This window comes from Callithrix jacchus, chromosome 12 (assembly GCF_049354715.1).
Source record: "Callithrix jacchus isolate 240 chromosome 12, calJac240_pri, whole genome shotgun sequence".
Taxonomy (NCBI): domain Eukaryota; kingdom Metazoa; phylum Chordata; class Mammalia; order Primates; family Cebidae; genus Callithrix; species Callithrix jacchus.
Window position 1 is genome coordinate 14,503,114 of NC_133513.1, and position 14,200 is coordinate 14,517,313.

Below are 14,200 nucleotides of genomic sequence, written 5' to 3' on the forward strand. Positions count from 1 at the left end.
CTAAACATCTCAGTGCGCCATGCCTCTGTCCATCACTCCAATGAACCACTGGCCCTTCTCCTCCTTCCTCCCTATGTTTTGCTGTTATGGTCATTCATCCTCAGTCTAGACTGCGTTCCTTTTTCGGATGAGTCACCTCGTATTCCTTCTGCCTGGATCACAATTCCCCATCTTCAGAATTTCTGCACTATCTGCTCTCCCAACCCTCAAGTCTTGGGAAAGACCCAAGTGTCTTTTCCTTAAGGACACTGTTCCAGGGTCGGGTGCAGTGGCTCACACCTGTAATCCCAGCACTTTGGGAGGCCGAGGCAGGTGGATCACGAGGTCAAGAGATCGAGACCATCCTGGTCAACATGGTGAAACCCCATCTCTACTAAAAATACAAAAAATTAGCTGGGCACGAAGGTGCGTGCCTATAATCCCAGATACTCAGGAGGCTGAGGCAGGAGAATTGCCTGAACCCAGGAGGCGGAGGTTGCGGTGAGCCGAGATCACGCCATTGCACTCCAGCCTGGGCAACAAGAGCGAAACCCTGTCTCAAAAAAAAAAGGACACTGTTCCTGAGCCCTAGGCGTGGTCAGTTCCTCATGGGAAACTCCAGTGCAAGCTCTTTTTCTAACCTTGAGCCCCTGCCTGATGGTCTGGGCACTCTCTCTCTCCTTGAGTACTGGGCTGTAAGCTGTATCTCTCTGATTCCCTCTCATAGCCTCAGTTGCTTTGTTTTAGAAGATAGTTTGTTCATGAGTGAATGGATAGATGAATAAATGAACAAGTGAGGTTGAAATATACAGGCATTCTTTGGTGTCCATGGGGGATCAGTTTCAGGACCCCTGAGTATATCAAAATTCTCACATACTCAGGTCCCACCATAAGTGCAGACCCCATGGATATGAGAGGCCCCCATATAGGCAGGTTTTTAATCCCTCAAAGACTGTTTTCCTTTTCTTTTCTTTTTAATTCCTTCCTTTTTCTAGTTCATTAAAGAAAGACTGTGTTTTCAAAATGTGTTGGGTTTTGAAAAATAATCTATATATAAGTGGACCCATATAGTTCAAACACATGTTGTTCGAAGGTCAACTGTATTTGTTTGTAAAGTAGTTAGCATATTTCTTTACAAGCATTATAGCAATTAATAAATCGTGGCTTTAATAATTTTTGACTGACTTTTCAGCCTGTAACCATGAAGAAGAAAAAGAAAACACCAGGCTGGGTAACCAAAGCAGGGTTCCTTATTGACATCATTCATTCAATGCTGAGGCAATTGGCTTGGGCCATGGGAACTTAACAGCCTAAATGGTAGCTCTTCCACCTCTCAGTCAGCCTGTTAATATCTCATATTTATTGTCACCTCTTCTGCTGCCCTTCTCATGTTAAAATCATCATTTCCCACCTAGATTCCTGCCTACTTCGTGTTCCTCTATCAGTCTTTTTGCCTCCTTCACTCTTCCTCCAGATTGCAGACTTCTTAAGCATAGGGAATCCCTTCCCCACTGCTATATTCCAGTACCCAGTGCCACTATTTATTGAATGAATGAGATGGCTAGTCACAGTGGCTCATGCCTGTAATCCCAACCCTTTGGCCGGCCAGTGTGGGTGGATCAGTTGAGCTTGGGAGTTTGAAACCAGCCTGGACAAGATGGCAAAATCTTGTCTCTGCTGAAGATTAAAAAATCAGCCAGGTGTTGTGGCATGCACCTGTATTCCTAGCTACTAAGGAGGCTAAGGTGGGAGGATTGTTTGAGCCCAGAAGCTCGAGGCTACAGTGAGCCATGATACCACTATTGCACTCCAGCCTGGGGAACAGAGCAAGACCCTATCTCAAAAACAAATAAATAAATAAATAATGAATGAATGAATGAGATGAATGTTTTAACAGGTGGTTTCAAGAGAGTTGGAAAAAATCAATTAATTTTAGTCTGAGAAAATTTTGAAAATTTGTAGTTCAGACTTTTAAAAAATAATGTTTTCTTTTGTTGTTGTTGTTGTTTGAGAATATGCAGAGCAATGGAATGTCTTATATTGGCTTTGGCGAAGTTCTTTTGGTCTGAATTATATATTTGTGCTTTAACAACAGTAACCTTGTTAATTAAGTACCTACACGTCCCAGGCGCTGTGATAAAAGCTTTGTAAGGTAGGTGGAGATGTCTGTTTTATAGGTAAAGAAAGAGAAGTCCAGGGAGGCAGGTAACTCACCCCAGACAACTTAAGGTTTTGGGCAGGATTTGAACCCAGGTCTATGTGGCCTCAGAACCTGTGGTTTTCCCATTTGACTTTGTGGCTTCCCTTTGGGTAGGTTTTAAATAGTTAAACATTACCATTATATTCATGTCTAAAGAATGTTTTCTTTGCCACTTCTTTGGCCTTAATTGGAGAAATGTAAAGTGAAGTGACATGTGGTAACAGTGGCCAGCATGCGTGTCTGTCCATATTTAATTGAGGGGAAGGATGGGGAGGTAGCAGAGTGGAGGGCCTGACTTGTTCTAGATGACAGAACCAAGATCACACTCTGCCCCATTCTTCTACATCCTAGTTGGGTGCCAGTGGAACTTTCTCTGTGCCTTGTCAGTGAAGCAATGATAACAGCATCTGCCCTCACTGCAGTGAGGGTCCAGCAAGTAGGATCTGTGGAAGCTGTCTGGAGACGCCTCGCTGCTCTCACAGGTTCCTCTGCACTCTCCATCTCTGTAAGCACGGCCCTCTGATCCTGCTTCCTTTCCTTGATTCATTTCCTTTCCTTTCTTGAGTGCCTCTCATGGGTCAGGCACTGCCATGGAGGCCCTGAGGAAGCAGAGAGGAAGGAAAGCGGTCTTCCACTATCTTCACTTGTTCTGTCTGTTCCTTTATGGGGTTCGGATCTCTTTCACTGTCCTACTTTCCCCTCTTTCAGCCTAAGTACTTTTTTAAAACAATAATTAGTCCTTGTTGGAGAAACACAGTATAAAAGGAAGCGTGAAGGACAAGGAATCCCAAGCTCTGGCTCTCAGTGGTATGAGCTGGCAGGTGGGCCAGCCTCTGCTGTCAGTGATCGTGGCCCATTTCCTGCCCAGGCAAAGCTGCCCATTAGAGCCAGAGCCAGGGCCCTCCCGTTTCCAGTCCAGGTGCTTTTTTCACATACCAGGCTTCAACGTGGGATTTTCTAACTGAAAAATTTGGAAATTTGTATCCCCATTTTGGCTTGTTTTTTCTCTTGAGAAGAAACAGGCTACCAGTAGACATAAAGGCTTTTTTATTTATTCATTTATTTATTTTCCATTTTGTTTTGAGATAGGGTCTCTCTGTGTTGCCCAGGGGTTGGAGTATAGTGGTGCAGTCTCACTGCAGCCTCAACCTCGCTGGCTCAAGCAATCCTCCCACCTCAGCCTCCTGAGTAGCTGGGACTACAGGTACACACCAACACGCCCAGCTAATTTTGTTTGTTTTGTAGAGATGGGGTCACAGTATGTTATGTTGTCCAGGCTGGTCTCAAATTCCTGGACTTAAGCGATCCTCCCACCTTGGCCTCCCAAAGTTAAGAGATTATAGGCATGAGCCACCACGCCTGGCCTGACGTTTTGTTTCTTCCTTTCTTTCCTCCCATAATCATATGTTGAATTTCTGGAAAACTGCTATGGAAAACCCCAGGTGCTAAGCTGGATGTACACAGCAAGTCTGCGCTTTATCTTGAAGACACTGAAGGGTTTGACAGAAGAGAATGGATCATGTCAGCAGGGAAAGAGTGGATTGGAGAGGTTGGAAAGGAAGGCTGTCATTTTCTGGGCTTGCCTGCCCTTTTTTACTTCTTTGAGCATGTTGGAAATACCTTGATTTTACCATGTTTCTTTTAGATCACTGATTCCTGTTTGCAACTTAGTATCTGCCTAGTTCCTTAGATGGGTTAAGGGGAAATACATCTATGATCATTTTTCTGAACTCAGGAAAATGTTCATAGTGACCATTAGGGTTGGGCGGTTTTGTTTTCCTTTGTTTTCAACATCTTTCTTTAAAGATTTTAAAGTTTGCCCTTTTGGAAAATGTGATAAAACCCTCCTTTCTCTATTTGGTAAATTGCAGAGGCTGTCCATCTGTCATAAATTTAAACCTGATCAAAACCATATGGAATATGAGAAAACGTTTGTATCTAATATATTCATATTTAAATAAGCAAACAAACACAAAGCAACCTTTGGTGTCATCCATGCATGGGCTGACAATCCAGAATGACAGTGTGGTCAGTTAGGGCCCCAGGCTGTGGTTACTCTGAGGCTCTGAGAGGAATAAGGAAAGGCCATCTTAAAGGGTGTCAGAGAGCACACCCTTGACATTAAGACACACAGTGGCATTAGAGGAGTAGGATTTGGGCCGGTGAAGTAGGCAGAGGCCACTGTTGGCACACATCACTTCTGGTCATGGAGTAACACACCAGGTTGTCACATAGGGACTCCTTCCAGCATTTGCACAAGCTGTTGTATGGAGAGATGGATACACTTCGATTCCTTGCAAACAGATGTATGCCTGTGTTAACTCTGCATGACACAATCCAGTACCCTTCCATTGCATGTGGTATCGTGGAAAGAATTTAGGCTTTGGTTGGGGTCCCAGCCTACACATGTGTAGTCTTTGGGACCTTTGGCCAGTCCGTTTTTATGAGTCTCAGTGTCCTTACCTTTAAAGCTAGGATAATGCTTAAAGGATTTTCTGTGCTGACAGAGGAAATAGCCAATAGTTATCTTTCTTTGTTTTTGTTTTTTAATTTGTTTAATTAATTATTATTTTTTTTTTTTTGAGACAGGTTCTCACTCTGTCACCCTGGCAAGTGGCACAATCTCAGCTCACAGAAACCTCTACATCCTGGGTTCAAACAATCCCACTACCTCACCCTCCCAGGTATCTGGGACTGCAGGCATGCCTGGCTAATCTGTGTATTTTAAGTAGAAACAGGATTTCACTCTTTTACCTAGGCTGGTCTTGAACTGCTGGACTCAAATGATCCACCTGTCTTAGCTATCCAAAGTGCTGGCATTACAAGCATGAGCCACCATCCTCAGTCCTCTTTTGTGTAACCATTGGATTAATAAGAATATAGGCAATTGCCTTAGACATTGAGAACTTGATGTTTGCTGAAGATGGCCATGGTAAAAAATGCAGGACTAATGGTGTGTGACTGCTTCAGCAGTTTCCTAGTACACCTTCCCTACCCCCTAACAGTTGCTACAGTAAACTGGTTTCAGCCTTCTAAGAAGCAAACTGCAAAAATTCCCTTAGCTGCTGAGCAAGGCTGAAGTCTGGCATCTGAGCCGCACTACTCATTTACACCACATGTGTCCTACTCAGGGGCTCCACTTCCATGGGACTGAAGACATTGAAACAGGAATAAGTTTGAGCTAATCTTAAGGAGACCTTCTCACTTAAGCAGAGTGTTGAAAATGGCCTTCAGTAGCTGGAAAGTATAAACAATGGAAAAGTTAGATGTTTTATTTGTTTAAAATGTAATGAACATCTGTGAAACCACCACTCAACCAAACAGTTAAAACATCTACCGGGTCTTCTGCTGTCTAGTCCTCCTGATTCCCTTCCAGCACCAGCCACTTTGCTGAAGTGTGTGCCAATCATCTTCTTGCTGGTTTTTGTTTTCCCTCTCATACACACCCCCACCATGTGTGTATGTGTGTGTGTTGCAGGGCCTGAGGGGGATTGCATTTATCATTCACCATTACATCACTGAGATTCATCCGTTTTATTCTATGTAGCTGTAGTTGACTCGTATTTTCTCTTAGACAATATTGCATTGTGTGAATGTACTGCAGATTGGTACTGCAGGGTCATAGGGAGTAAGAATGATCACCTTTAAGTGAGAACACTAGCTTGTTTTCCAAAATGGTCACACAACCACTGGGGATCCTGTTGCTCCACACCTTCCCAATAGTTGGTATTATCAATGTTTTCATAATTTTTGCCAGCACAGTAGGTATAGAATCATGTCTCCTTATAGTCATGATTTGCCTTTGTCTGCGGCTGAGCATCTCTGCATATGTCCACTGGCCTCACACGCCTCCCTTCTGTGCAGTGACTGCGTGCCTCTCGTGCCTTGTGCCCACTTTTCTACAGTTGTTTCCTTACTAGTTTATGGGTGTTTTTATGTATCCTAGTGCTAATCCTGTCAGTTGAATGTCTTGCAGATATCTTCTCTCAGTTTATAGATTGCCTTTCTTCTATTTAAAGTACCTTCTGAGGACGAAGGCTTTAATATTAATGTAGCCAAACTTATTGATCTTTTCTTTTACGCCTATCCTTTTTTTGTCTTCTTAAATTGTTTCCTACTTCAAGTTCAGAAAGATACTCACTTATATTTTCTTTTCAAGTTCTCAGAGTTTGCTTTTGACATTTAAGTTCTTCATCCATCTGGAGTGAATTTTTCGGCATGGTGTGACTAAGAATCCAATTTCATTTTTTTTCCTATGGATAAACAATTTTTCCAGCTTTTCCTTTTCCAGGCAGTTCTGTCAAAAATCAAAGTTTCACAGATGTATACGTGTTTTTCTAGGCTGTTAGAATTCTGTACCAGTGGTCCGTTTATCTCTGCACCGTTACTCCACTGTCTTAACTCCTGTAGCTTTACAATAAGTTGTTTACCTGGTAAAGCAAGTCCTGCTTCCTAGTCTTTTTTAGAAATGTCCCAGCTGTTGTTGGCCCTTTTGTTCTAATTTTAGAATCCATCTTTCAGGTTTTCCAGAGTAACTGCGGTTTAATTGATGTATAATAAAATGACTGTCTTTGGTGTACAGTTCTATGCCTCGGCAAATGCATGCAGTAATGTAATCAGCATTGCTGTCAGGATATAAAATGGTTTTGTCACCCCAAAATGCCCTCCCCCTCTTTATAGTCAGCTTCTCTTCCATTCTAGCCCCAGCACTAGCCCCAGGCGCTCTCAACCAGTTGTTTTCTACGGAGCTTTTTCCTTTTCTTATTTTAAATTTTTTCAATATTTAATTAAAATGGTGGAGGCTGACTCTGAGCACACTGCCTGTGAGTTAGCCCTGTTACACGGGAGCTGTTTAAAAAATAAAATAAAATGTTGGAATATTTTCGCTGGAGTTGCAGTAAATCTATAAATCAATTTAGGAAGGAATCTACATTTTATGCTGTCTCCCTGTTTATAAACATAATGCATCAACTTAGTTGAAAAGTCTTTGCTTGACAGTAGTGGAAAGTTCTTTAAAAAAAAAAAACAGTCTAAATATTTTAAGTAATTCTTTAATACAGGAAACATTTTATAAGCTAATTGTCAACCTACATAAACAAAATATATATAACTACACAGCAGACATTGGCAGTATTACATTGTTAAAATGTATATATTGTATATATATGCCGCATCCTAGTTCCAAGCCAGCTTTGTTGCTTTACCTACAAGACCTCAGGCAAGCTGTTTAGTTTCTCCAGTACTCAGTCTCTTTATTTGTATGGTGACTACAACATCCGAAGATTAAATGCTTCGATGTGTGCAGTGTCAAGACACAATGAACCACCAGGCACAGTGAAGCCAGAGTGGTTGAGACTCTTATGTGAAGGAACTGCTCCCACACACCTCCAGGGAAACAGGGAGGACTCTTAGCACGTTTGGTTCCCCAGTGGCTTTCACAAAGTGGCAAGAATCATTGCCTTGAATCATTTCCCTGACAAATTTGGAAAAGGTTAGTGTTACCCAGCAGCTTGCTACATACTGCTTCTGACAGATGAGCTGGAATCACTGGAATCACTGGAGGACACAGTTGACAGCCAATTCATTTTGCTGATTCATCCTTTAGAGGCGTGGCTTCAAGCCAGAGCTTGGCTTCTAGATTAAAGGCCAAGAGCTGCAAAGCTGCTGGGACTCGAAGGAATGCTGGTAAATTATTGCCACGTGGAGGCCAGCAGTGAAAAGCGGACTGTTGTTTATTTCCTCCTTTAAGTGATCCTAAATTCCAAATGTGCTCAGATAAATTCCCTTGCTGTGGTTGGGAGTTGTTTGTAACATTTGTCCATCAGCTGGGAGCTGAATTACTGAAAACAATCAGATAGCATTAAATAGATTATCTCAGCTCCTCTATGACCCTGTCATCACCTTTGCTTTCATGGGAATATTGACCCAAGCCCCCTCTCCTATTTGGTAATCCAAATTAAACTTGAGAGAAGGATATTTTTCAAGACAGGGTCTTGCTGTGTTGCCCAGGTTGGATTGAGTATAGGGTGCAATCACAGCTCACTGCAGGCTCAACTTCCTGGGCTCAGTCAATCCTCTCGCCTCACCTCAGACTCCCTAATAACTGAGACTACAGTCTCAAGCCACCACATCCGGCTTTTTTTTTTTTTTTTTTTTTTTTTGGTAGCGATAGTGTTTTACCCCATTGTCCCAGCTGGTCTCAAACTCCTGGGCTCAAGCAGTCCTCCTGCCTTGGCCTCCTGCTGTGCTAAGACTTTAGGCATCAGCAACCACACCCAGCAACAGAGGGATTTTCGCAGGTGTCATCCCTTTTGGTCACGCTTGCAAAATAAACCTTTTTAAGTTAAAGAACGAAATAGCCAGGCCCAGCACGGTGGCTCATGCCCATAATCCCAGCACTTTGGGAGGCCGAGGCAGGCAGATCACTTGAGCCCAGGAGTTTGAGACCAGCGTGGTCAACACAGCAAAACCCTGTCTCTATGAAAATTAGAAAAATTAGCTGGGCGTAGTGGCGCATGCCTGTAATCCCAGCTATTCAGGAGGCTGAGGCAGGAGAATCACTTGAACCCAGGAGGCAGAGGTTGCAGTCAGCCTAGATCACGCTTACACTCCAGCCTAGGTGACAGAGCAAGACTCTGTCACAAATAATAAATATATTAATAAAAATAAAGAACTTTCTTTAAAAAAAAAAAAGAATGGAATAGGAAAATCGAGGAGATGCTCATGGGTTGACGGTTGGTACAGAATAATGATGACAGAACCAATGGATTCTCATATATCCACGTTGATAGATTAACGTATAATAATCTGTCACAAGCCTAGGGAGTCACAAGCTTGCAGGGAGATCACCAGTACATAAAACTGGTATGTGACAGGGTGACCTTTAAGAGAGGGTGGAGATTGTGTCTTGATTTACCAAATACCTGACATCGTTCCTGGGACAAAAACACTCAGTAAGCAATTACCACATGGAAGAATGGGTGGCAGTGTTTCTTGGATATAAATTGTTGGGAGACTGGGTAAATGAGTGAATAAAACCAAAAATATGACACATTAAAAGTAAGAAAAAGAACTGTTCCAAGGAATAAGATTTTTGGGAAAGGATCTTGTTTCTGTGGCTCTCTGATATGAGTAACTTTACTCAATGCACATCTCCAGAACTGCCTGCTTTCACTGCTTGCCTCCTGAGTAAGTCAGAGTGTGCTGTTTCGAGCTCACGTTTCAGTAACCCCCTCTACTTCTTTGGGAGACTTTGTATAATATGAATATTCTCTAGCACTTTTTTTTAGAGATGAGGGTCTCACAGTGTTGCCCAACTTGGTCTTCAACTCCATGGGCTCAAGTTATCCTCCTGCCTTGGCCTCCCAAAGTGCTGCGATTACAAGTGTGAGTCTCCATGCCCAGCCTCTCTAATAGTTTGAGGGGTGTTTTCCCCCTTTTTCTCTTTAACTCTAGAGTATTTTAAAAGCAAACACACTTCTTAGTAAAAATTTGTGTTTTCTGAAGTAGAGTTTTTTCCTGTTTTGTTCTGTTTTTTAGATGACTAAATATTTAGGGCATGACATTCCGGAAACCTTTGTTGTGCTGAGAAGTTTTAGTGAAATCTGGCCTGGTTGAAGATTAAAATGTGTCAGGTGCTGGATGTGGGGCACCTGCCTCCCTTCACCTGCCTCCCTTTCCCTCTGCAGTTGTCTTTCCCTCTGCATTAAGGTCCCTGGTAAACTGGAGTCCCTTGTCCACTGCCAAAGTGGCCCAAAGCCTGCATGCTCATCACTACCACTGCATTCTGCCCTGCATTTATTCACATCATTTTTGTTGAGATGAGAACTATTCCATATCCAGAAGTTTTCTACGTGCAGGTAGACAGATTCTGTTTCTGATATCATGGTGTTTTTGCAGCTACCAGGTACAAAGACTGCCCTGAACAGCGTGGCCAGGCTCTTACGGTCTCACTGCCAGTGTGGGTTATAGTTGTTGGCAGTCATAGTGGGCTAGGAACTCATATGCCCAAACTGGAGGCCAGAACCAGCAAATGAGCGTCCATCCACCAAGAGGCCACCATTGGTCCTCAATTCCACGCTGCCATCATGATCCATCCACAGCAGCCTCAGAAGAGGGGGCAGCATGCGCTCAGAACACAACTGACCTGGCCTTATTCTGAAGCATTAACACCGGGGGGAAATAAGCCCCAGTTTTCAAGCACTCCTGCCAGCCAGAAGTGCATTATGGAGAATTAGCAGTCTTTGAGGCAGAAGGGGCAGAGCCATGTCCTCAGTATTGTGAAGCTGTCTTAAATTTGCAGAGTACATGGTAGCTAAGCTATGACGACACAAAGGCCTAAGAAAGATGTAATGGACTTTGGGACTCCAGGGGAAGGACAGGAGGGTGGTGAGGATGAAAGACTGCACATTGGGTGCAGTGTACACTGCCCAGGTGACGGATACACCAAAACTCAGAAATCACTACTGAAGAACTTTCCCATGCAACCAGACACCCACCAATATTTGTTTCAATAGTTCCCCTAAAACTATTGAAATAAATAAAATATTTAAAAACTGCATATGTAGTGTAATTCCAGTTATAGGTAGCTCAAGAGAAGGCAAAATTAAGCTCTGATGATAGTAATGGTGACAGCACTTTTCAAGTTGAGGAAGATAATGCCATAATTGTGCTATATATCTGAGGTGCCTTCATCCAGTGAAGGAGGGGTAGGAGGCTGTCTACAAACAGGCATGAGGGTGACAGGGATGTTCTTTATCTTAATTGTGTGATGGATACATGGGTGTACACATTTGTTTAAAATTCATTGTAACAAAACAGGTAATAAACCCTGATAGTTAAAAAGAAATTTTTAATAATGAAATGAAAATAATAAAGCACTTTCAGAAAAACTTTGCAGAGTCCAGAGTGAGGTGCAGCGTGGTAAGAGGGACCCTGGTAATCAGGTTGGAGGAACCTGGTTTTGCATCTTGTCCCTGCCATGACCTCTGTGACCCAGCTTTCTCACCAGCAAAAACATCTCCTCCCTTGCAAGCATACTATGAAGATTAGATATAATGCATGTAAAACACTGCACACAGACTTCCAGGAGATCTTCAGTGTGTGACACAGTAATCACCACCCACTGGCAATATTGCTTTTTGTTATCATTTTTATTTTAAGAAAATAGGGTTTATAGTTTTCCCCTAGAGGTTTTGTTTGTTTTCATTTTGTAATTCCGAAAATGAATAATATCCAATAATCTTCGCTGCAAATATTTTGAAAATTAGTATTTTACTTACATCATTACAGTTCTCTACAGTTTACAAAGCATTTTGACACTGAAAAGGAGATTGAAGAGCAATGACTCTTTTTTTCCAGATGGGAAAACTCAGACTTGGAGAGTTGAAAGGGTGTACTCAAGGTCCTTTGTCTTCCCGGTGGCAGAGCCAGGGTCAGACCTCAGGCCTGATGAGGCCCCTTTAACCACCTTAGGCTACTTATCAAAAGTGACATCTCTGGGGCTAGGCCATACTTTTCTAAGCATTTATTTTTTCCTCTTTTCCTTGTAGCTGTCAATACCAGCAAATATGCAGAAAGCTATCGAATCCAGACCTATGCTGAATATATGGGGAAAAAACAGGAAGAGAAGCAGATCAAAAGAAAGTGGATGGAAGATGGCTGGAAGGAGGCTGACAGCAAGCGGTTAAACCCCCAGTGCTTACCGTATGCTCTGCAGAATCACTATTACCGCAACAATAGGTAAGCGCTCTCAGCTGTTGATTTAAAAGGCCAGAATTCTAGCAATGGCCTCCTTTGTTGCTTCTCATAGGTTTGTAAGTACTGAATCTGACTTTTGAGAAAGATGGCCTCTCTAAATTTTCACATCATATCAGAAGTGATTATGGCCTAAATTCTCTGTATTTCAGAGACTGCTTTATACACCACAGCTATTTCAGTTAACCCTTGTAAAACCCCTTTGAGGCAGACAGGATTTTTTTTTAGACAGGGTCTTATACTGTTGCCCAGGCTGGAGTGCAGTGGCATGATCACAGCTTGTTGCAGCTTCAACCTCCTGGTCTCAAGTGATCCTCCAACATCAGCCTCCTTAGTAGCTGGGACTACAGGTACACACTACCATGCCCGGCTAATTTTTGATTTTTTGTAGAGATGTCTCACTGTGTTGCCCAGGCTGGTATCAAACTCCTGGATGCAAATGATGCTCTTGCTTCAGACTCCCAAAGTGCTGCAATTATAGGTTTGAGCCACTGCGCCTGACCCAGGATATGTCTTATTCCCATTTTGGAGATGAGAAGATGGAGGCTCAGTGTCTTGTTCACCAGTTATGTGAGAGAACCAGGATTAGAACTGAACCCATGTGTGCCTGATCCCTTGCTCTTCTCAGTACGGCTGCCTCTACCTGATCTCCTGAGCTTTCAGATTCTGTAGATACTGAACCATGTGCCTACTGTAGAAAGAATGCTTGACTCACTCTTCCTTTTACCACCCGTAATCCTCCCTGCAGAAGATAAATGCGGGCAACATTTGGTGTCTTTGTGAAACTACAAATCATAGGTATAGAAAATGGGAAAAATGTATACATACGTATGTTCAATATAGAAAATTGTGAAGTTTAGAACAATGTGAATTAATAAGAGAAAAAAATTAGCAATAATCCCAACACGCAGAAGCAATCACTGTTAATATTTCAGATTGCCTTCATACTTTAAAATGGTTTTTTAGAGAGTAAGAAAATTGAAGTATGATTAAGAGAAAATAAAATGCAAAGATCTTAAATGTTTAAAGAGTCTTACCAGTTATATACACTCATATAACCACCACCCAAAGCATGATATAGAACATTTCTGTTTTCCTTGAATTTCCTTGTATCCCTTTTCAAACAATCCCAGATTCCCACTGCAATTCTCATTACTCTAAGCAACCATTTTTAAACTTTTATCACTATAACATTAGTTTTACCTATTCTTGGAATTTATGAAAAATAGAATCGTTTTGCATTTTGTTTAACTTTTTTGCTTAATATATTTTTAAAATTCATCCTGGCTATTATGTCTCAGTATTTTTTTTAATTGTTGAGTAGTAGTTAATTATATAAATATTAAGCATTTATTTTACCCCCATTCTCTTGATGGTGGACACTTGAGTTGTTTCTAGTTTGAAGCTATTATCAGTAAGGCTGCTGTGTTTTGTCTACATATGTAGAAATAGAATTACTGATTTTTAGGATAAGTGTGTGTTAAACTTTATAAGAAAACAGTTCTTTAATTTTTTTTTTTTTTTTTGAGACGGAATCTCCCTCTGTTGCCCAGGCTGGAGTGCGCTGGAGTGCAATGGCTCAATCTCAGCTCACTGCAACCTCCACTTCCCGGGTTCAACTAATTCTTCTGCCTCAGCCTTCTCAGTAGCTGGGATTGCAGGCATGACCATCACACTCAGCTACCTTTTTTTTTTATTTTTAGTAGAGAAAGGGTTTCACCATGTTGGTCACGCTGGTCTCGAATTCCTGATCCACCCAGCTCGGCCTCCCAAAGTGCTGGGATTACAGGCATGAGCCACTGTGCCCAGCTTCTTGCCCTGTTTAAAATTGGGTTGTTTGTCTTTTTGCTGTTGACTTATAGTTCTTTTATGTAGTCTAGATAGCCTTTGTCAAATGTGTGTGCTGCATGTGTATTTTTTCAATTCTGTGGTTTGCCTATTCATTTTCCCTGTGATGTTTTTAAATGAACATATTTTTTACTCTTTCTCTTTCTTTCTTTCTTTCTTTCTTTCTTTCTTTCTTTCTTTCTTTCTTTCTTTCTTTCTTTTTTTTTCTTTCTTTCTTTCTTTCTTTATTTATTTTATTTTATTTGAGATAGTCTTGCTTTGTTGCCTAGGCTGGTGTACAGTGGTACAATCTCAGCTCACTTCAACATCTGCCTCCCAGGCTCAAGTGATTCTCATGCCTCAACCTGTGTAGATTATAGGCTTGAGCCACCACACCTGGCTGATTTTTGTATTTTTAGTAGAGACAGAGTTTCGCCA

General features: G+C 42.0%; 1 protein-coding gene across 3 annotated transcripts in view; it reads left to right on the forward strand.

The window, feature by feature from the left end:
• PARN (poly(A)-specific ribonuclease) overlaps positions 1-14,200 on the forward strand; it is a 199,287-nt gene that overhangs the window by 138,786 nt on the left and 46,301 nt on the right. For all 3 annotated transcript variants that reach the window (XR_004731710.3, XM_009009177.5, XM_035266989.3), the window contains exon 22: positions 11,731-11,920. Coding sequence is in view for 2 of the 3 variants with exons in the window: in XM_009009177.5 (XP_009007425.1) it covers positions 11,731-11,920 (190 nt within the window). In the remaining variant the exon portion in view is untranslated. The remainder of the gene's footprint in view (positions 1-11,730; positions 11,921-14,200) is intronic.